The sequence below is a fragment of the Schistocerca serialis genome, chromosome 4, assembly GCF_023864345.2.
Source record: "Schistocerca serialis cubense isolate TAMUIC-IGC-003099 chromosome 4, iqSchSeri2.2, whole genome shotgun sequence".
NCBI lineage: Eukaryota > Metazoa > Arthropoda > Insecta > Orthoptera > Acrididae > Schistocerca > Schistocerca serialis.
Window position 1 is genome coordinate 732,494,468 of NC_064641.1, and position 23,909 is coordinate 732,518,376.

A 23,909-nucleotide genomic window follows, 5' to 3' on the forward strand; every position below is an offset into this window, starting at 1 on the left:
TGGAAGAAGTAAAGTCTGCTATTGCTGCAATGAAAAATGGCAAAGCAGTAGGTACAGATACAATACCAGGAGAAATACTAAAATGCTTGAACCACAATGGAATAAGAGACATATTGAGGTTATGTAATAAAATATATGACAGTGGTGAATGGCCTGAGGACTTTTTGACACCAGTAATGATTCCATTGCCGAAAAAACAAGGAACCAAGAAATGCAGCGAGCACAGGACAATCAGCCTCATTTCACATGCAGCCAAAGTGATGTTAAGAATAATTAATAAAAGACTTGAAAAAGTAATAGAGGAGAATCTCGGCGAGGAGCAGTTTGGCTTTAGACGGAATACGGGCACCAGAGATGCAATAGGGCTCTTACGAATCTTAGGAGAAAGGTTTATTGAAAAAGGAAGAGACCTATATATGTGCTTCATCGATTTAGAAAAGGCATTTGACAATGTGGTTTGGGACAAGCTGGCGACTATTATGAGGGAAAAGAGAGTGGACTGGAAAACCAGAAGACTTATAAACTCATTGTACCTTAATCAAAAAGTTTCAATTAAAGTGAGAGGAGAAAGTACAAACTGGATAAGACTAGGGAAAGGAGTAAGACAAGGATGCTGTTTATCACCTACTCTTTTCAACCTGTACTTGGAAAATATGATTGGCCAATGCTCATTAGATGACAAAGGAGTAGAAATTGGAGGAATAAGAGTAGGGTGCTTGAGATTTGCTGATGACATGGTCCTTCTAGCCACAGGGGAAAAAGAATTACAGGATTTGGTGGACACCATTGCAACTAACGGAAAAAAATATGGAATGAAAATTAACACAAATAAAACAAAAGTATTGGCAATAGGAGGAAATAAGGAACTAAAAATTGTGCTGAATGGAGAAAAACTAAAACAGGTGCAAAATTTTAAGTATCTTGGAAGCAGGATAGACACCGACTGGAAGTGCACCACAGAAATTAAAACAAGGATAGCAATGGCAAAAGAGGCGTTTTATAAGAAAAGGAGAATCTTCTGCAGCGGTATGGACAGAGAACTCAGAAAGAGACTCATAAAATGTCTTGTATGGAGTGTTCTTCTATATGGCGCTGAAACATGGACTATGAGGAAAAAAGACAGAGAAAGGCTGGAGGCTTTTGAGATCTGGACATGGCGGAAGATGGAAGGAATAAGTTGGATGGACAGAGTAAAAAATGAAGAGGTACTGAGAAGAGTGGGAGAGAAAAGGCAGTTACTAGATGTAATAAAGAGAAGAAAAAGAAATTGGATTGGGCATATATTAAGAAAGAATGACGGACTGATAAAAACAGTTTTAGAAGGTTATGTAGAAGGGAAAAGGAAGCGAGGAAGGAAGAGATTCCAGATACTGGATGACATGATGGACGGTACAACATACAGCAGCCTTAAGAAGGAAGCAATGGATCGCAGAAAATGGAGAGGCAAAGGACCTGCTAATATAGCAGATAACTGATGATGATGATGATGATGATTGTTTAATTCATAAATTTCGGGCGTATTATAGAATTTGAGAGTTGTAGCATTGCGTTTTAGTACCTGAATAGTGTAAATTCGCGTAGTCGTTTGTCTACTGTTTTTATTTTGAACAGCCAGTGTCGGTTGGTCACAGTCAGTGTGCTCCCTGCCGCCATTGGATAAGCAGCTGAGCAGCAAGTCGTATACTCCTAGCTCACTCATTTGTTACATAGTTTAATTCTTAATTTCTTTGCGTGTTTTGGTACTTGCATTGTTTAATTCATAAATTTCAAGCATATTATAGTATTTGAGAGTGTAGCATCGCGTTTTAGTACCTGAATAGTGTAAATTCGCGTAGTCGTTAGTCTACTGTTTTTGTTTTGAACGGCCAGTGTCGGTTGGTCACAGTCAGTGTGCTCCCGGCCACCGTTGGATAAGCAGCTGAGCAGCAAGTCGTATACTCCTAGCTCACTCGTTTGTTACATAGTTTAATTCTTAATTCCTTTGCGTGTTTTTGGTACTTGCATTGTTTAATTCATAAATTTCGGGCGTATTATAGAATTTGAGAGTTGTAGCATCGCGTTTTAGTACCTGAATAGTGTAAATTCGCGTAGTCGTTTGTCTACTGTTTTTATTTTGAACGGCCAGTGTCGGTTGGTCACAGTCAGTGTGCTCCCTGCCGCCACTGGATAAGCAGCTGAGCAGCAAGTCGTATACTCCTAGCTCACTCGTTTGTTACATAGTTTAATTCTTAATTCCTTTGCGTGTTTTTGGTACTTGCATTGTTTAATTCATAAATTTCGGGCATATTATAGTATTTGAGAGTGTAGCATCGCGTTTTAGTACCTGAATAGTGTAATTTCGCTTAGTCTCCTTCCGCCGCCGAGCAGTGTCAGCAGTGGGCAGGTAGCAGCATTACTGCATTTACTAGGCAATCTTGTATTTTAATAACCGTTTAAATTTTGTCGATTTGTTTGCGCTCTCTGTAGATTAGTTCAGACGTTCTTTGCAAAACAGTTTTTAGCATGGATAGGGACTGCAACTGCTGTGTTCGGATGCAGGCTGAGTTGGCATCCCTTCGCTCCCAGCTTCAGGCAGTGTTGGCTTCGGTCACACAGCTTGAGGCTGTTGCCAATGGGCATCACTGTGGGGGTCCGGATGGGGGTTTGTCGGGGACGGCCAGCTCGTCCCACGCGTCCCCTGATCGGACTACGACTGTGGTTGCCCGGGATACTGCCCGCATTGAGGCTGATCCCTCACCTGTGGTAGAGTGGGAGGTCGTTTCAAGGTGTGGCAGGGGGCGAAAGACATTCCGGAGGGCTGAACGGAAAGCCTCTCCAGTTTGTCTGACGAACCGGTTTCAGGCTCTGTCTCAGGCTGATACTGATCTTCGGCCTGACATGGCTGCTTGTCCTGTTCCAGAGGTTGCCCCTCAGTCTGGAAGACCCGGGCAGTTGCAGAGGGTGGGCTTACTGGTAGTTGGGAGCTCCAACGTCAGGCGCGTAATGGGGACCCTTAGGGAAATGGCAGCAAGAGAGGGGAAGAAAACCAATGTGCATTCCGTGTGCATACCGGGGGGAGTCATTCCAGATGTCGAAAGGGTCCTTCCGGATGCCATGAAGGGTACAGGGTGCACCCATCTGCAGGTGGTCGCTCATGTCGGCACCAATGATGTGTGTCGCTATGGATTGGAGGAAATCCTCTCTGGCTTCCGGCGGCTATCTGATTTGGTGAAGACTGCCAGTCTCACTAGCTGGATGAAAGCAGAGCTCACCATCTGCAGCATCGTCGACAGGACTGACTGCGGACCTTTGGTACAGAGCCGAGTGGAGGGTCTGAATCAGAGGCTGAGACGGTTCTGCGACCGTGTGGGCTGCAGATTCCTCGACTTGCGCCATAGGGTGGTGGGGTTTCGGGTTCCGCTGGATAGGTCAGGAGTCCACTACACGCAACATGCGGCTACACGGGTAGCAGGGGTTGTGTGGCGTGGGCTGGGCGGTTTTTTAGGTTAGATGGCCTTGGGCAAGTACAGAAAGGGCAACAGCCTCAACGGGTGCGGGGCAAAGTCAGGACATGCGGGGACCAAGCAGCAATCGGTATTGTAATTGTCAACTGTCGAAGCTGCATTGGTAAAGTACCGGAACTTCAAGCGCTGATAGAAAGCACCGAAGCGGAAATCGTTATAGGTACAGAAAGCTGGCTTAAGCCAGAGATAAATTCTGCCGAAATTTTTACAAAGGTACAGACGGTGTTTAGAAAGGATAGATTGCATGCAACCGGTGGTGGAGTGTTCGTCGCTGTTAGTAGTAGTTTATCCTGTAGTGAAGTAGAAGTGGATAGTTCCTGTGAATTATTATGGGTGGAGGTTACACTAAACAACCGAACTAGGTTAATAATTGGCTCCTTTTACCGACCTCCCGACTCAGCAGCATTAGTGGTAGAACAACTGAGAGAAAATTTGGAATACATTTCACATAAATTTTCTCAGCATGTTATAGTCTTAGGTGGAGATTTCAATTTACCAGATATAGACTGGGACACTCAGATGTTTAGGGCGGGTGGTAGGGACAGAGCATCGAGTGACATTATACTGAGTGCACTATCCGAAAATTACCTCAAGCAATTAAAACAGAGAACCGACTCATGGAGATAACATCTTGGACCTACTGATAACAAACAGACCCGAACTTTTCGACTCTGTATGTACAGAACAGGGAATCAGTGATCATGAGGCCGTTGCAGCATCCCTGAATATGGAAGTTAATAGGAATATAAAAAAAGGGAGGAAGGTTTATCTGTTTAGCAAGAGTAATAGAAGGCAGATTTCAGACTACCTAACAGATCAAAACGAAAATTTCTGTTCCGACACTGACAATGTTGAGTGTTTATGGAAAAAGTTCAAGGCAATCGTAAAATGCGTTTTAGACAGGTACGTGCCGAGTAAAACTGTGAGGGACGGGAAAAACCCACCGTGGTACAACAACAAAGTTAGGAAACTACTGCGAAAGCAAAGAGAGCTCCACTCCAAGTTTAAACGCAGCCAAAACCTCTCAGACAAACAGAAGCTAAACGATGTCAAAGTTAGCGTAAGGAGGGCTATGCGTGAAGCGTTCATTGAATTCGAAAGTGAAATTCTATGTACCGACTTGACAGAAAATCCTAGGAAGTTCTGGTCTTACGTTAAATCAGTAAGTGGCTCGAAACAGCATATCCAGACACTACGGGATGATGATGGCATTGAAACAGAGGATGACACGCGTAAATCTGAAATACTAAACACCTTTTTCCAAAGCTGTTTCACAGAGGAAGACCGCACTGCAGTTCCTTCTCTAAATCCTCGCACAAACGAAAAAATGGCTGACATCGAAATAAGTGTCCAAGGAATAGAAAAGCAACTGGAATCACTCAATAGAGGAAAGTCCACTGGACCTGACGGGATACCAATTCGATTCTACACAGAGTACGCGAAAGAACTTGCCCCCCTTCTAACAGCCGTGTACCGCAAGTCTCTAGAGGAACGGAGGGTTCCAAATGATTGGAAAAGAGCACAGATAGTCCCAGTCTTCAAGAAGGGTCGTCGAGCAGATGCACAAAACTATAGACCTATATCTCTTACGTCGATCTTTTGTAGAATTTTAGAACATGTTTTTTGCTCGCTTATCATGCCATTTCTGGAAACCCAGAATCTACTATGTAGGAATCAACATGGATTCCGGAAACAGCGATCGTGTGAGACCCAACTCGCCTTATTGGTTCATGAGACCCAGAAAATATTAGATACAGGCTCCCAGGTAGATGCTATTTTTCTTGACTTCCGGAAGGCGTTCGATACAGTTCCGCACTGTCGCCTGATAAACAAAGTAAGAGCCTACGGAATATCAGACCAGCTGTGTGGCTGGATTGAAGAGTTTTTAGCAAACAGAACACAGCATGTTGTTATCAATGGAGAGACGTCTACAGACGTTAAAGTAACCTCTGGCGTGCCACAGGGGAGTGTTATGGGACCATTGCTTTTCACAATATATATAAATGACTTAGTAGATAGTGTCGGAAGTTCCATGCGGCTTTTCGCGGATGATGCTGTAGTATACAGAGAAGTTGCAGAATTAGAAAATTGTAGCGAAATGCAGGAAGATCTGCAGCGGATAGGCACTTGGTGCAGGGAGTGGCAACTGACCCTTAACATAGACAAATGTAATGTATTGCGAATACATAGAAAGAAGGATCCTTTATTGTATGATTATATGATAGCGGAACAAACACTGGTAGCAGTTACTTCTGTAAAATATCTGGGAGTATGCGTGCGGAACGATTTGAAGTGGAATGATCATATAAAATTAATTGTTGGTAAGGCGGGTACCAGGTTGAGATTCATTGGGAGAGTGCTTAGAAAATGTAGTCCATCAACAAAGGAGGTGGCTTACAAAACACTCGTTCGACCTACACTTGAGTATTGCTCATCAGTGTGGGATCTGTACCAGATCGGTCTGACGGAGGAGATAGAGAAGATCCAAAGAAGAGCGGCGCGTTTCGTCACAGGGTTATTTGGTAACCGTGATAGCGTTACGGAGATGTTTAATAAACTCAAGTGGCAGCCTCTGCAAGAGAGGCGCTCTGCATCGCGGTGTAGCTTGCTCGCCAGGTTTCGAGAGGGTGCGTTTCTGGATGAGGTATCGAATATATTGCTTCCCCCTACTTATACCTCCCGAGTAGATCACGAATGTAAAATTAGAGAGATTAGAGCGCGCACGGAGGCTTTCAGACAGTCGTTCTTCCCGCGAACCATACGCGACTGGAACAGGAAAGGGAGGTAATGACAGTAGCACGTAAAGTGCCCTCCGCCACACACCGTTGGGTGGCTTGCGGAGTATCAATGTAGATGTAGATGTAGAATGCAGCATGGTGTTCTATACAAAAATGGCAAAATGCATCCATTCATCTGTCTTCCTGCCTTGATCCCACACAATAGGATAAATATTTTGTTAGCGATTTATGTATCCTTTCAAGTGCTCTGTTTGTTTGCAGATGGTACACACAATACTGAATCTTCTCAATCTTCAGTACACAAACCCTCTTTAAGATATCGCTTAGGAAGTTTGTTCTGTGGTCACTCAATAACACTGACGGTACTATGTATCTGTTAATTATTCTCCTTACTAAGACTCGTGCTACTGCGTCATTATCCTGACGTGCTGTAAGCTCTGCTACAATGAATTTCGTTAGGGCACCCAGAAATGTTAGAATGTGTCTCTTCCCCTTCTCTATTACCTGAAATGGTCCAATTATGTTGATACCACAAAGAGTAATCTTGTTCTTCTGACAACTTTTGCAACTCTGAATATACTCTCCTATGTCTTTATTCATATCTCCCCATGATCTATATCTTTTAATACAGTCATACGTGCAGCTGATTCCACAGTGTCCACCTATTGGCCAATTGTGAAATTGCTTCATAATAGCTCACTTCTCATCTTCACTAATCGCTGGTTGCAGATCACTTCGTTCTTCTTTGTCGATCCCTTCCACATTCCTAATGACTACATTTAGGTCTTCTGGTAACTGTGACAATCTATCTGCTACTGTGTTTTATGATCCCTTTTTGTATATTATCTCAGAGTCTTATTCTGCCAGTTTAATCCTGAATTTCATTAATCTCGAGGATGGATCACTTATATGTGCCAATCATTTCAAGGGTTTGTGATCAGTACATACACAGAATTTTCTGCTGTACATGTAATGTTGGTAGTGCTCCTCTCCCCACACAATAGCTAAGAACTCTCACGCAATCATACTATACCTACTCTCGGCGCACTTCAGCATTCTGGATGCAATGGTTACTGGCAAACTCTGTCTGAATTTTCCTTGATTCAATAAGGCATTGATCGACTGCCTGCTAGCTTCTTTTGTAATTATGAACTGCTTCATAAAATCAGGATATTGTAAGATCACGGGGGGAGGGGGGGGGGGGCTATCTACTTTGTCTTTCAATTCCAGGATAACTGCTTCCTGCTGAGTCAACTACTCACAGTTTGCTCCTGTCTTCAATAATTGATGTAACAGTTTCATTACCCAACTGAAATCCTTGATAAAATGACATGATCCATAGAAAGCTCTTTAATTGTTTCGTAGCACTAGGTCTTGGATATGTTTTTAGCATGCCCACCATCTGTGGATCAGGTTTTAATCCTTGTGTTGTAATTATGTAGGACAGGTAAGTTACCTCTCTCTGTAAGAACTCACACTTGCCAACCAGCAATTTTAAATGATGTAATCAGAACCTCCCAAATGCTTCTCCAAGGCTCACATTACACTCTTGTAACATAGCTCCAAACATGACTCTATCATCTAAATATACAAACATCTTGTGTTCCTGAAGGCTGGTTAGTACCGTATTCATCAGTGTCTGAAAAGTGGATCCACCATCTACTATGCCCTTTGGTAACCTTTTGTATTTATAATGCCCTTCTGGAATAAAGAAGGCTGTTTTCTCTCTATCATCTGCATTCAACAGTATCTGGTTGTAAGCCAATGCACAGTCTAAAGTGGTGAAGTACTTGGTGTTTCCTACATTCTCTAAAATCTCATCAGTACGGGATAACTAATGCAGATATCATATAATCTCTAGTAGTCCGCAACTGTTCTCCACTTTCACCATCCAGAAGCATCCATCTTCTTCGGAATCATCAATAAAGGGAAATTCCACCTATTTGAGCTCAGTGTAATGATATCCTCCTTAATATCACACCTATCCCATTACGAAGGTCTTCCTTCCGCATCCCTGGTGATAGATACTTGCCACTGTTCCTTGTGCTTTTGGTTTCTATTTAATTTCATGCTTCAACATCTCAGTGTACATGAATCTATCTCCAGGCAGATGAAATACAACATGGTATGCAATAAGTAGTCAATAATATGGGTCCTTTCTTCTTAGATTCATTTCCTTTAGTCTGCTTACAACCTTGTCTCTTGGTCCACTGAAACTATTATGTAGCATTCCTTGCCATCTCCTATGTCAGGCACTGCTTCTATCATTCCTTTGCAACATCCCAATATGACTTCTTCTTCTTCTTTGGTATTCGAAATATTCGTGGCACAAGTGCTTCTCTGCAGAGAGGTCAACAAGGCTGCAGGCAAATATACTTCTGTTTGCAACTCTTGTTTCTCCAGATCTGTATTCTGGACTTTAATTCTTAAAATCTTTTCTTCTCATAGATCCACTCATGTAACATTGCAAAGACACCCTTTCCTTTCTGCCTATTGCTCATCTTTGTTTCTTGTCTCCCTTAGATGAGGCATCTTAACTAGGGTGACCAGATGTCCAGATTAATCCGGACATGTCCTCCTTTTTAGCTCTTTGTCCGGGGTACGGGAGGATTTTTAGTGTCCAGTTTTTTCGCAAAGTTGAACGTAATACAGTTAAATTTACAATTCGTCCCATTCTATTGCTGCTTTCTTAAATACTTTAACAATTGGCACAGCAGTCGTGATAAACACGCACGAAGGCGATGTTAGTAGGTGGCATCAGGATCGTCGATGTTATCGTTGATTGACCTATAAACGAATGCAACTATCAAATATTTAAAATCTTCGTTCCGTGTCTTCGCTTTGCTTCCTGTAGTGCACGTGTGATTGGTGAGTGTAATTTTTAACTGAGTGAGTTACGTAAAATATTTGGCTATGCCTAAATGAAAGTGTACATTTTCTGACGTCCTTTCCTGCAAATATCCGGCTTTCAAGAAAGGGAGAAATGAATTTGAAGCGGAATGTAAGATATGCGGAGCTGGAACGTACGTCTCAGTGGCCAATAAAGGTAAGAAATAACTTGACAGATTAACTGTCATGGTTTTATTTCATTGTTTCATAGCCATTCAATTTATTTGTATTCGGAAGGTTAAAGTGCAGCTTACATGTCGTCAGCTGCTGCTTGAATTGTAGATGTTGGTAGTGGTGCGTCAAATGAAGGGAGGTGAATGGGGTTACGTTTTTCGGTTTGTAAACAATTCTGTGTTGTTGACATAACAAAACAATTGGCACCACACTGTCACCACAATCAATGTTTTAATTTTTTTGATATTGCTCAGTTGGGAAAGGAGTGAGACAGGGTTGTAGCCTCTCCCCGATGTTATTCAATCTGTATATTGAGCAAGCAGTAAAGGAAACAAAAGAAAAATTTGGAGTAGGTATTAAAATCCATGGAGAAGAAATAAAAACTTTGAGGTTCGCCGATGACATTGTAATTCTGTCAGAGACAGCAAAGGACTTGGAAGAGCAGTTGAACGGAATGGACAGTGTCTTGAAAGGAGGATATAATATGAACATCAACAAAAGCAAAATGAGGATAATGGAATGTAGTCAAATTAAATCGGGTGATGCTGAGGGGATTAGATTAGGAAATGAGACACTTAAAGTAGTAAAGGAGTTTTGCTATTTAGGGAGTAAAATAACTGATGATGGTCGAAGTAGAGAGGATATAAAATGTAGACTGGCAATGGCAAGGAAATCGTTTCTGAAGAAGAGAAATTTGTTAACATCGAGTATAGATTTAAGTGTCAGGAAGTCGTTTCTGAAAGTATTTGTATGGAGTGTAGCCATGTATGGAAGTGAAACATGGACGATAACCAGTTTGGACAAGAAGAGAATAGAAGCTTTCGAAATGTGGTGCTACAGAAGAATGCTGAAGATAAGGTGGATAGATCACGTAACTAATGAGGAGGTATTGAATAGGATTGGGGAGAAGAGAAGTTTGTGGCACAACTTGACTAGAAGAAGGGATCGGTTGGTAGGACATGTTTTGAGGCATCAAGGGATCACAAATTTAGCATTGGAGGGCAGCGTGGAGGGTAAAAATCGTAGAGGGAGACCAAGAGGTCAATACACTAAGCAGATTCAGAAGGATGTAGGTTGCAGTAAGTACTGGGAGATGAAGAAGCTTGCACAGGATAGAGTAGCATGGAGAGCTGCATCAAACCAGTCTCAGGACTGAAGACCACAACAACAACAACAACAACAGTTAACCACCACCTGACCATCAGCAACAATTAACTACTAGTTTTACTGACAATTCCTGGCAGTCACGGGACTTGTCCAAAGCTGACGAGTGGTATCCTCATTTGCAGTTGACCCGTTGGATATGTCCTCTTTTTCTTCCTTTGTCCTCCTTTTTGAAGCTGTTTGTCCTTTTTAAACAATTGCATCTGGTCACCCTAATCTTATCACTTTTTACACCTTTTAGTTCCTCGCTTTGCAGGTCTCTCTTCTCTCTTGGCTCTTTAAGTCCGATTCTACCCGAATTTGCCTCCTGTTCCACCCATAACCTTACCAGTCTGCCATTGACCCATAGCATCTTTGTTGCATATTCCATGATTACTCTTAAACCCTTACAGAAATCTCTGACTAAATTCCTTCATACCGGGCATCCAACTCATCCTCCACTATATGAAACTTGTATTCCATGCACTCACCTTTATCTGTCCTCAGTGTTAACATCGTGGCTCCGCATGTCCCTATTACTTCTTTAGTGATCCCTTTAAGTTTTATGTTTTTCATAGGAGTTACTGCCCATCGTACCCTCCAATGCTGATTCCTTTATTATGCTCACTTGAGTGGCACTATCTACAATGAAACTTGTGGTTCCTGCACTTCCCGGCACACATCTTATGTTTACAAAATCATTCCTGCCCTTGCAACCTACTGACTACAGCTTTTTGGCACAGGTTGACTGCACACTCATGTTGTTCTTTTGTTTCCTTGTTTCTGAGTCTTTGTATTCACTACCCTAGAATCAGTACTACACCATCAAGCTAAGTGTCCTGGATGTTTACAAACATAACATATCATGAGTCTTCCCTGATCACATGCCCCTGGATACCCTTGAAGATTGCACTGATGACACACCATTGGCCGCTAGCTTCTGTTTACCCTTTGATGACCTTCACATAGTGTTCCCTTTATTCTTCTCGGTAGTTTTGGAGAATAAGGTGTTTGTTTCTCTGATCAACTCAGCTGCATGGTGTCTATTTTTCTGATGCGTTTCTCCATTGTGCAGTTGCTTGCATGATAGCCTCTCTTGCACCTGAAATAGTGATCTTTCGGGTGACTGGATTCACTGAACCTTCCTTTACAAGACACGATGGATGTTTCTTGTGCTACCTCTAAATCCTCTTCTCTTCCTCTCACCACTGTTTTATGACTCTCATGTATGTTTCACTGTATGAAGACTGCCTGTACAAGTTTCCCAATTAGATCATGGCTAACCAGAATGTCTGATGCCCTCATCACAGCCTAGATGATTCCTTGAAATTGGTGTTGCAACTTGTCTCGCACTTTTGGCCATACTTTTGGTCCTTTTTATGTCTACCAGAGAACAATAAAAACACATGGTAATCCTATGTCTGTTTTGACTCATAGTTCTCCAGTAAAATTCCCTTCATATTTGCTCCAGCTGTTGTCAAATCATATACGAGTAGTGAAGTTCAAGTTGCATCCACGAACCTAGTTTTAACAAATTTTAATAGCATACTATGACTATGGCTCAGCATTAGTTTAAATACAAGTGCTTGTCCACAAATTCCCTACGTTCATTTTTAATTCCGTCAAAAGTTCTCAGGACTAAGTTAAATGTTTTCGACAAGACTATATACAGAGCAAGTTTCTCACTACATTCCAGAATCATATTACGTTGTTTTTTTTTTTTTCTTCTTTTCTTTTCTCCCCCACAACGGTGGACCTCATTTCCATACTATGCTGCATTTCTCAGTCAGGTAGCAGTGCTCTGTTCACACTTCGTACAGGTGTGAGGTTGAATTCAGTGTGATCAGCACACATGTGCCACGGATTCACGTGTCAGTGTTCTCAAACTCAGCTCTCATAACTGCTGCAAAGGTGTTCTGTCTTGTTTACTGTTGTAGGCTGCTGGATGCTGTCTCAGAATTCTTCGACATGGGAGGGTGACTTCTCCTTCTTCTTCTTCTTCTTCCTTGCTTCTCTATTGCCTACACTAAATAGGACTGCTCTGCCTGGGTACCCTATCCGGTCCACCTCAAAAGCTCAATCTGGTTCATCCTAAAACAGGGCTAGCTAGTTCTCCTGACGTAAAATTCCATCTTCTGTACTCTAAGGCATCTTACTTCTTAGTAAACATGTGCAGCTATGTACCAAAGTCAATACACTATATTTGACACCTGTTTTATATGTTGTAACCTGAAGAGGATCACAACATACTTTAGAAGCTCACACTGAGATCAGACGTGACTTGTAAGTTTGAGGACACCTATTTCTTAGTACACGAGTACTTGCGTACAGGAGTGAAACAGCAATGGAGTCAAGGTGAGATTTTTCGTGTCTCTTTGGTTGGAGACAGTGCATGAAGACTTGGATGTCAGGCTAAAGGAGGTAGATATGGTGTGATAGTGAAATGAGACTCTTGGTTGGTTTACTGGTCTGCTTTTCATTTTTCCTTTATAGGTTAGCAATGAACAAGCAGAAGTGCACAAAGTTAATTGAGCCTGACTATTCACTTTCAGCTGGTTCATATGAGACTGCTGTCGTTGACTGGAACCCTTGTACTCTGCTGAATTCTAACTCGTTTTGAACTTGAAGGCCTCTATGTATGGCAAAAAGACTGTTTGCTTACAGATAATACATGCCTTCATCACTTTTTGACACCAGTTTGCAATCAGTGTGTGAGGAATTAGCAAATTCTCAATGTGTGCAACTCTTAACGGGCTAATGAAAGCAGCCTACACTTTACGTTTCTGCCTGAGTTATCAGGCTTACAGCTAACATTCATTCTTAGATGTTTTTCCTCTTTTTTTCTAGCAACTTTTCATGATTTGGTCATTACAGTGAGAATGAAACACATAGCAGTGTTGATAATTTTTTTAAAGCTGTACAAACTGAGAAAAACAACTCTGAACCAAAGGCAAACACAGATAAATGTAATGTGCATGGTTTCAGGCAGATACTGTTGGTTTAATAAATGCTCAGCCAATAAAACTACATACAATGTCTGGTACATTCAGTTTGTTACATGCTTCTAATGAATGTTACTCTTGTTTGTATAGGTTATCATTACTTCGGAATCAAATGTGACCAGTGTAACAGTAAAACAGGACCAGATCACCTGTATGTGACATGTTTCTGTAGATAAAAAGTAATTTTGTAATTAAAAAATGATATTCATTAGTTTATCAATTGGATTCCTTTTGAATCTATGCCAAACCACTTTGCTTAAGAATCTGTGTTATGTTTATAGAAATCTTTATTACCTATTCCACTTTTCATTTGTTCCTACACTTTCTTTCTTCTTTTGTACTCTTCAGTACTCTTATCACAAGTTCAATTGCACCATCTATCCTTGGAAGGATTTTCATACACACTTTTTTACTGCGCCATTTTTTTCTGAACATGAGTCTAACAACAGATTTGTTGGCTTATTGCATATTTCTGAGGACTCTTCCTTCCCTCACTTATCTCATTACTCAACTCTTTAGAGCCCTGTCAAATGTGAAGCCTGTTTTCTGTCACATGACACAATGATGTACATGCTACTATGCATACACTGGTTTTTTTCTGAAATACTTACAAACACACAGTACATTCTCAACTGAAGCACAGTTTCTGAAAGCAGGCAGTAATGTGAACACATCTTTCTTAAACTAGATGACTAAGAAATGATGCATTAAGCATGAGAGACTTCTTTCCACATGAATGCACCAATTACAACAATAATATTCCATTTTCAATTCTTACAACATGAGAATACCTCAACAATATCAAGAGATGAAAAAAATACAACTATACTTTCAAGTATGAGATTGTATGCTCATCTGACATACCTCTCCTGGATCATTGAACCACATTTCTGGGTGCAAACGATATGGATGTAGCCTCTTTCTTTCTAGTTCTTCCATTGTGCAATCTTCTTCATCAGTTGAACTTTCTTCACTAGAGCTGCAACTTGAGTCACGTATTTCAGCTGAAATGACATAAAGGCCACATATAAAGAGAACAGTTTAAAGATGAGGTCAAAAGATGCTGTACTTTTAGGATCCATAACATGAAGGAAGTAAAATCATGTTTATTAGCAACTAAGATATGATCCAAAAATCAATTATTATTTTTTATATCTTAGAGCAATGGGCAATAGCAAGAATACATCAAAACACATCAGCAAGTAGTGTCACTCATCATGTATTGTGTCAATTCCAGCTTTCAGACTATGAGTCACTAATGTCAGACTTAAAGTCAAAAGTACCTCAATTTAAAGTCATTTTGACTGTTAATTGACTGAGACAGTTTCAAAAATATGGAAAAGTTTTTCAGAGAGTGATATTTAGCTTCATTTTAAAGCATCTTCAGTAGTCTCTGTAACAATATGGTTCTTCCTCCAATTGTATTTGCTAGGAACAGTTCTCATACTCTGAATTACAGCAATAAACAGTATTAAACTGATATCAGTACTCGTAGTTTTTTTTGTTTATTACTTAATTTTTAAAGTAGTTCTACACATGCGTGTTACATTTTTGTACAGAGCACTCCCACTGACATGAAAGATATTTACATATATGTGGTGCATCTTCTTTTGGTCATGTCCCAAGAAGACACACCATTTTGATCCAGCAGCCACTACGAATTAAAGACACAAAGGAATTACTGACCTTGGCTGCAAACCCTAGCACACTTCCCATCAGCTCAAAATTCTCACCTTATCCACACACACTACTAATGTAGTGCCTCTTGCCCATTATCCTCATTACTCATGGCATTTCGCTGAATCCTGTAAAGAGTTTGAGCCTGGTGGGCAACGGTACTGAAGAGATCATGGTCCATCCTCACCGTCATCTGTTCTTTCGGACGTTCTTTTTGACCCAGCACCCACTATGAATATCTGTTCTTTTGGATATGTTCAAACAGCAAATGATCTCTTCAGTGCGTATGCACACTAAGCTTGCACTTTTATGGAAATTGGCAAAGAGCCATGAGTAATGAGTATAACAGGCAAAGGGCACTACATTAGTAGTCTGTGGATAAGTTGAGAATTTGGGTCTGGTGGGAAGAGTGCTAGGGTAGGCCGTGCAGTTGCAATTCGACTGTGTCTGGATGGCTTAGTGGTCACAGCATCTCCCTAATAAGCAAGAGACCCGGGTTCAAATCCCAAACTGGAACAAATTTTTAACTTTCCTCATTGATTGAAATCACTGCCCACTTGCAGCCAATATCTGTAATTCCTTTGTGTATAAATACATTTATGTTTCACACTATATTAAGTCTTTTTCCATCTAATGTACTTCATTTTGATATTGCAGGATGCAACTGTCTTATCTTATGTTGGCAGTGGTAGTGTCTGCTATTGTTCTTTGTGCGTTTTTATTTTTCGACTGGTGTGTGTGTGTGTGTGTGTGTGTGTGAGAGAGAGAGAGTGAGAGTGAGAGTGAGAGAGAGAGAGAGAGAGAGAGCACGTGGAGGGGGTGGGAGGTGGCTATTCAGAGGTGACTATTCATGGGCATTTATACTACAAATGTCACTGACACCTATTTCAGAGCCAGCCATTTACAATTTTAACTAACAGTTTACTGTAAGTCCATGTTTAAGCTCTAGTTCTTTTTTAATTACATTTAAACTTTATCCTGATTTGATTCGTATAGAATGTTACACATCATATCACTGGCATTGTAGCACACCACTGTACACAGTCGTTACAGTTACCATTGCCTAGAGGCAAAGCCACCTCAGCTGTTTGTATTGCAGCTGTAAGTGCAGTATGCTAATGAAGGGCTTCCATCCCCAGCAATAAGTGTTTATTACAATTTTATCATGTTTCTATATCATATGATGATGTCAATCAAGGCTATAAATTTTTATGTGTGTCCTTTATTAACTTCAAGAAGAAATGGCTGTTAGTTAATTTATCATACTGCTCTTACTCATAAACATGCACATTCTATTTTAGCTCAATCTGTGTTCATAATGACTGATACCAGTTATTGAATAAAAAAAATATTTACAATCCTAGATTGTTTTGGCTCAAATGGCTCTCAATACTATGGGACTTAACAGCTAAGGTCATCTGTCCCCTAAAACTTAGAACTACTTAAACCTAACCAACCTAAGCACATCACAAACATCCATGCCCGAGGCAGGATCCGAACCTGCGACCGTAGCGGTCACACGGTTCCAGACTGAAGCGCCTAGATTGTTTTGATATCTACATATTGTCAAATAAGGAATTTATAAAGTAGCTTTCAATCATTGCAAGAAATATATAGTCCTCAAATGGGCAGAAATTCTACAACCAGTTTTGAAGAATACATTGACTGTTTCAAACTTGATGAAGCTAAGACAGTAGTTATAGCGAAGCATATAAATGAAATAGGACACAATGTTGCAATAGACAATAATCTTTAAGTACTGCATACTTTAAAGACGAACTGGAAAATGGACATCTAAGAGGAAATGGAAATATGCATCCATGGCCAGAAGTGTAAAACAAGACCATAAACAAAATTACAGGTTTCAAGAACTCACATGTCTTCACCAACTTCTGTTCAACACCATTAAAACAAAAAAATGTAACAATTAAGAATATATTATATGAATTTGGGCTCCAAAAGCAAAATCCTTTTAATTCTTTAAAACAATTTTTATGCTGTGATTTTTTGCATAAAATTGTCACATTCTCTCTTATTGTAATATATTTCACCAACAAACATCGGAGACATGACAGCAAGATGTATAGAAAACACTGCAAGTGATTGATAATACCAGGATCTCCACGTCAATAGCTATATTGGAACAAGCTTTGTTTTGACCACCCTCTTGTTTCTACTGAACAGTAGACTTGATTGTGATGTCATGTTTTCTGTTCCTTGAAAGTGGTTAACAATACCCGAGAAGCCATAACAATTGAGGCAACAGAACAGACCACACTCCGTATGAACTAAATTTCCCTTCTCTCTCGCTGCCGAATGACTACAGCACATGCCAAGACTACGCAGAACAACTTTAAGAGCTATGTGTATTTTTGTTAAATGTTCTTGTATTATCACTGTAGCATGAAGGTGCTTGGACAGTCACTGGTGAAACAGTGACCTCGGTTTTGTCTTTTTTTCTTATGATTACTGTTTTTCCTTTGTCTGAGTTACACCTGGGGTCTCTCTCTCTCTCTCTCTCTCTCTCTCTCTCTCTCTCTCTCTCTCTCTCTCTCTCTCTCTCTCTCCTCCCCCCCTCCCTCCTCCACCCTCTCTCTCTTTGTGTGCATGTATGGGTGGGGGCTTACAGTAGTTCACAAATTCTGGGTAAAGCCAACCCAGTTGCTGTATTTAAGAATTCTCTCTCTGTACTCAGTTTTGGTACTGGAACTTGGCACTCAGTTTGATTTACTTGCTGTGTTTATTGACTCTGTCATTACATTTAACTTATTTTGTGTTCCACTGGCACGTATTTCTGACTGCTTTAATTCAGAAGTGATTCTTCCCAGTTTACAAGTACATAGTGTTTCCAAGTTAGTGTTGATAAGCAGTTTACTGGTCATGATTTAAAATCCTTATTTTCCTTTGTTCTCATAATACCTCAACAGCAGTCTCTCTCTCTCTCTCTCTCTCTCTCTCTCTCTCTCTCTCTCTCTCTCTCTCTCTCTCTCTGTGTGTGTGTGTGTGTGTGTGTGTGTGTGTGTGTGCGTGTTTCTCCACTTGTAAGTCATGCTTTGTAACTAATATTCTAGTCCTATTTATTTCTATACTGTACATAAATCTTTCTTATTACTACAACATCAACACAAAAATAACTTACACTTGTGCTTGGCCAAGCGCAGCCTCTTTTTCCGCGGTGGTGGTTCATAAGGTGGCTGAGACTCTCTCACTTTTTGTGCCCTCTTCACAATCTCATCTTCAAATTTGTCACACAAGGCTGTCAGTTTTGGAGTGGCTCTCATAACTTTTACATTACTGGGGAAAAAAAGGCAAAAAGAAGAAACCAAAATTTTAGTGACATGAATAAATGAATTCAGCACCATTAAAAAAGGGTCCATTACAAGTGTAAAAACAGCAATGAAGAGTTGTACAGACATTGATGGAGTTTTGTATACAGCAAGAAGTCAGAGCTAAGCAAAAACAAAAATGAACAAGAGAATACCACTTTCATGCAGGAGATATACAATAACACCATTCAGAACACATTAACCAATGACGGATCTCTTGCTAAGAATTAATCAAACTTAACATCTGGCCAATTTGATACTAAAGTGGCAGAGTTCATACAAAAGGATGTCAAATTGATTTTAGAAGTGATAATGAAATTATTTAAGGAACTAGAGATGGTAGTATCAGGTAACACTATATTCTGGTGTCTGCTTCAAAAAATGGGGCAAAAAGAATTTAATGCCTGATCACAGTGGACAGACTTTGTTAACAATAAGTATTTGCATTTTAATATGAAAGTTGCCATCAGCTCAAAGGTTAATCTGAATACTGCAGTGCTGAACTGGCCTTGGTACTATTAGAGACACCGTGTCCTTACACCAGCTAACTTGAAAATTGGTTCGACCACCCAATTATAAGTGGACATACAGTTTCACCTGAAATCGGATGCATGATCATCATACAACAGTTGTATGAAATATCTGGGAGTGTGGAACACTTATTTACAATACCTAGATAAGGACATATGAGGTATGACCAAAAGTAACAGGAATTTTTGTTTTTCTTAAAGAATCTTTATTTATCCAGGAACATCAACTTTGTTCCTTTCTAAGTAATATTCCTCAAATATATTACACTTGTGCCAGCAGTTTTTCCAATCTTGGAAACTCTTCTAGAACTGATTTTTTGTTATGGTGTTCACCTCCTGCAGTGATTCTGCTTTTATCTCATCAATGGTGGCCAAATGACATCCTTTCACAGTTCTCTTCAGCCTCAGGAATAGAAAGAAGTTGCAGGGGACTATGTCCAGTGAATACACTGGGTGAAGCAACAAAACAGTTTTGTGTTTTGCCAAAAAAATCACAAACAAGCACTGAGGTGTGAGTGGGAGCATTATCCAGAAACAATTTCCATGAGTTTGCTACAATTAGAACATTTTCTTCGAATTGCTTCATACAACCCCACATAACTTCCGTGTATTGGTCCATATTAACCACACAACCATTAGGTAGGAATCCATGACGCACTATACCATTGTAATTAAAGAAAACAGGGAGAACGACCTTAACATGCGATGGAACTTGTCAAATATTTTTGGGCTTGGCCCTTCAGGCAGTTTCCATTGGGACAACTGGGCTTTGGTTTTGACATCATACCCATATACCCACGCTGTGTCACCTATTATACCATTCTTTAGAAGTTATGGATCACTGTTGACTTCATTCAGCAGTTCCTGAGCAATATCTATGCAAAACTGTGTTTTGCTGAAATTTGATAATTTCAGGAAAAACGTTGCTTCTACACAATTCACACCCAAAACATCCGAAAGCTCCCTTGGCATGAGATAAAGGATATGCTGACATCATCAGCAACCACTCAGATGGTAATTCGGCAATTTTACATAACCACTTCCTTACTTCTTCCACACTGTCATCACTAAATGACTCGCTAGGGTGTCCAGGGTGGTTGTCATCTTCTCGACCGTCTTTGAAATGTTTGTACCACTTGTGAATTCTTAGTTTATTCATAGTAGATTTGGCAAAAATGCAGTGCTGCTGCACTTTATTCCATTTGCCAAGCAAAATTTAATGTAAATTTTTTTATTCATCCTTTTCAAAAGTAAAAATTCACTGTCAAAAATAAACTAAATATTCAAAATGGCTGAAAATGCAAACATACTTCAGGAACATATGTGCCAACAAGATTTTTTTTTTAATTGGATGTACAAAACTTGAAAAATTACAAAACAAAAATCCCCTTTACTTTTTGATCACACCTTGCACAAAGAAGATGCCAGAGAGGTCCAATTTTACAGCCATTCTGCAGGACAGTGAATAAGGCAGTATCCTTCAACATTTATAGCCAAGTAATTTGATCTGATTACTAAATAAGATGATAAGAGAAGGAGAAAGGTCTACTGCTAGAGAGATATTTGAGTGAGACATATCTTAAGACACTTACCACTAGGAAAAGGCGATGGAGGAGGAGAGTGTGTTTGGCAGAGAAAAATCTACATTTTTTACATAAGTTACTGAGAACAGTAAGAGTAGCAACTATGGAGACTTGATGAGTTTGATGCAGCATAGACAGAAGGCAAAATTAAACCAGCCAAAAAGAGTGCTGACTCAGTTGCATACATTAACTGTCTGAGATTGCACAAGATAATCACACCATCAACTGCTCTACAAAGAGGCTGTGATTACAAGGTTTTCTGTTATTTTATGTTATTTTCATTATTTTTTTTTTTTATTTGGCAGGTATTTGAAGATCATTTTGGACAGACTATCATTCTGCATTTTTTTCCTTATTAGAATATAAGTTTTTTTGGCTAGAGATCATTATCTGAGTATATGACTCAATACACAATATTATACGCCTCTAACATGAGAAGCCAGTATAAAAATCCGAAACCAAGCACAAATGACTAAAGTGTACAGAACACCATACTATGGTACAACACTTACTTTTCATCTCTTGCATAATAAAGATCAGCTGGTGCTGAGCGTGTCCACACTTTTTTCTCATGTTCCAGTATTTGTTCAGGTTTCAACTTAGATAACTCTTCCAGCTTCATTTGCATTTCTGCAATGTTGGAGCAATAATTCTGCCTAAAAGGATTATAAGTTACAAGAATGTTAACAGTAATCTATGCTTCATGGCCACAATAATTTAGCTTTGTAAGTACTGCAATGAGCTCTTAAATACTTACACAAATTTATTACAGGATACATATGATTCAAATATTTTGAAGCTACTTACCTGGAAAGCACTGGTACACACAAAATGTTACAGAGTGGTATGAAATATTGAACCTATCAATGATTACCAATCTGCTTTAATCCATATTGTCATCAAAATGGCAAACAAAAGCAAGCCACTGAAATCCAATATGCATGAAGTACATGCCATAACAACTTTTGTTACTCTCATGTAGTCACATTTGTTGGTTTCACCAATACACAATCAAACTATCATCTTCAAACCAAATATACATCTTCATCTATGCTCAAATCACCTCGTCACCACACTCTACACAGCAAAGAACTAATGTAGAAGTAAAATAAGTATTGTCATTGTCCTGTGTTACCTCCATTTGCAAACATATAACATTGCATGCCACAATATCATTACATCCTGCATGTATTGGTTGAGCTCCTATGACTGTCAAATGACTATGGAAGGACTAGTAAACCTACCCACCATCGATTCTTTAGAGAATCAGACTCCCATGTATAAAACAGCATCAGATGTCTGATTACTTTGCAGATGAGTAAATGTGTTACATATTTGATGCTAAGGATGTAAATGAGAAAAAGTTTAGAAAAAGTCTGAAATTATGTTTCAAGTTTGTTGGCTATTGCTATGTGCTTTCATTATCAAACACTGGATCAGTATAGTCTGGGTAATTTCCACTCCATTTTAACAAAAAGCTGGTTTTTCATACATTTCAGTGTTTATGATGTCACATCTCCTGAGCTATGTGTCATTTAATGATATAATTTTGCTCATAAATACAGTGAGCTATGTGGATGTTGTCTGCAAAATGTGTTGTGAAGAGAGTTACGAATAAGGAAAAAATATACTGAAATGTCTTGCCTGATGCGAAAGTTTTATTGCATGGACAGTAAAAATGTAGTATACGATAAACATTTTGCATTTCATCATTTTGTGGTGAGCGTCAGTTAGGAAAAGTTCCATGAATGCTTGAAATTATGTGTAAAGTTTGTTTCAAGTCACTAAATGCTCTTATTTCAAATACTTGACAGAGCATAGGGGAAAGATGCGGGAGACCCGCACGGCCGTACTAGGCAAGGTCCTAATGAAGGTGGTTTGCCGTTGCCTTCCTCCAACCATAATGCGGATGAATGATGATGATGATGATGATGAAGAGAACACGACACCCAGTCATCTCTGGGCAGGTGAAAATCCCTGACCCCACTGGGAATCGAACCCGGGATCCCATGCTCTGGAAGCGGGAACGCAACCATCAGACCACGAGCTGCGGACTGAACGATTATAGCCTGGCTATTTGTGTGCAGTGAGTTATGCTCCCAGAAGACATACACACAGTTTCTAACTGAAATACTTGTCTTCCTTTAACATAAAATAATACCTCTTAATGATCAGATTATGATAGCTTTTTCAAATTACAATTCAGTCAATGATCATATACTGACAGAAAAAATTCAACGCCAACGAGGAGTTATATGACATAAATGAAAGTTGGTAGGCGTGTTTCTATATTCGAAAGATTACATTTATTCAAATTTCACACCAGTTGCATAAGAGTGGCACTAGTAGTGCACTATGAGGATGCAAATTAGGTTTGGTTTAAATAGATGCTGTAATGGTTGTGAGCATCAATTATCATTGAGATTGGACATCGCGAGTTGATGACAGTCAAGAATGCCTTTAGGGCGACAAAGACGTCATTAACAACACCTCACTTAGTTTGAACAAGATTGCGTAATAGGACTACGAGAAGCTGGATGTTCCTTCTAAGATACTGCAGAAAGTCTTTGTGTGAATGTGGTCACTGTGCGTAATTGCTGGCAGTGGTGGTCACGAGACTGTACAGTCACAAGAAAACCAATCTCCAGATAATAATGTAATACTACCAATGGGCAAGACCACTGTGTTTGAGAAATGGCTCCGGTAGATTGCATTTCATCTACAGAAGCAATTTCAGCACCAGTTGGCACCACAGTGACACAATGAACTTTTACAAATTGATTACTTCAAGAACAGCTTTGAGCCACACTCCCTCTGGCATGCACTTTACCACCCTCTGCAACTTCAGTGGTGTTAAGCGAGAGGTCCTTGGAGGACAAGATTGAGGTCTGTTACGTTTTGTGATGAAAGTGGGATCTGGCTCGGTGCCAGTGATGGCTGTTTGTTGGTTAAAAGGAGGCGAATTGAGGACCTGCAACCAACCAGTCTGCATGCTAGACACACTGGACCTACACCTGGGGTTACGGTCAAGAGTGCAGATTTGTATGACAGTAAGGAGCACAGTCATGGTTATCCCATGCACCATGACTGCAAATTCATACGTCAATCTAGCAATTTGACCTGGTGTGCCACAGCATTCCACAGGGTGTTTTCCAAGAAGATAACACTCACCCTTGTACTGCTGTTATTATCCAACACATTCTACAGTGTGTCAGTATGTTGCCTTTGCCTGCTCGGTCATCAACTCTGTCTCCAATCAAGCACATTTGGGACATCATCAGATAACAGCTCCGTCATCTACAAACAGCATTAACTGTCCCTGTATTGACTGAGGGAGTGCAACA

General features: G+C 40.0%; 1 protein-coding gene across 6 annotated transcripts in view; it reads right to left on the reverse strand.

Moving 5' to 3' along the window:
- Window positions 1–23,909, reverse strand: part of LOC126473250 (ribonuclease 3) — a 313,037-nt gene that overhangs the window by 283,829 nt on the left and 5,299 nt on the right. For all 6 annotated transcript variants that reach the window (XR_007586426.1, XR_007586425.1, XM_050100177.1 and 3 more), the window contains exons 2-4: window positions 21,078–21,221; window positions 18,266–18,420; window positions 14,314–14,453 (exon numbers count right to left, since the gene is read on the reverse strand). Coding sequence is in view for 4 of the 6 variants with exons in the window: in XM_050100177.1 (XP_049956134.1) it covers window positions 14,314–14,453; window positions 18,266–18,420; window positions 21,078–21,221 (439 nt within the window). In the remaining 2 variants the exon portion in view is untranslated. The remainder of the gene's footprint in view (window positions 1–14,313; window positions 14,454–18,265; window positions 18,421–21,077; window positions 21,222–23,909) is intronic.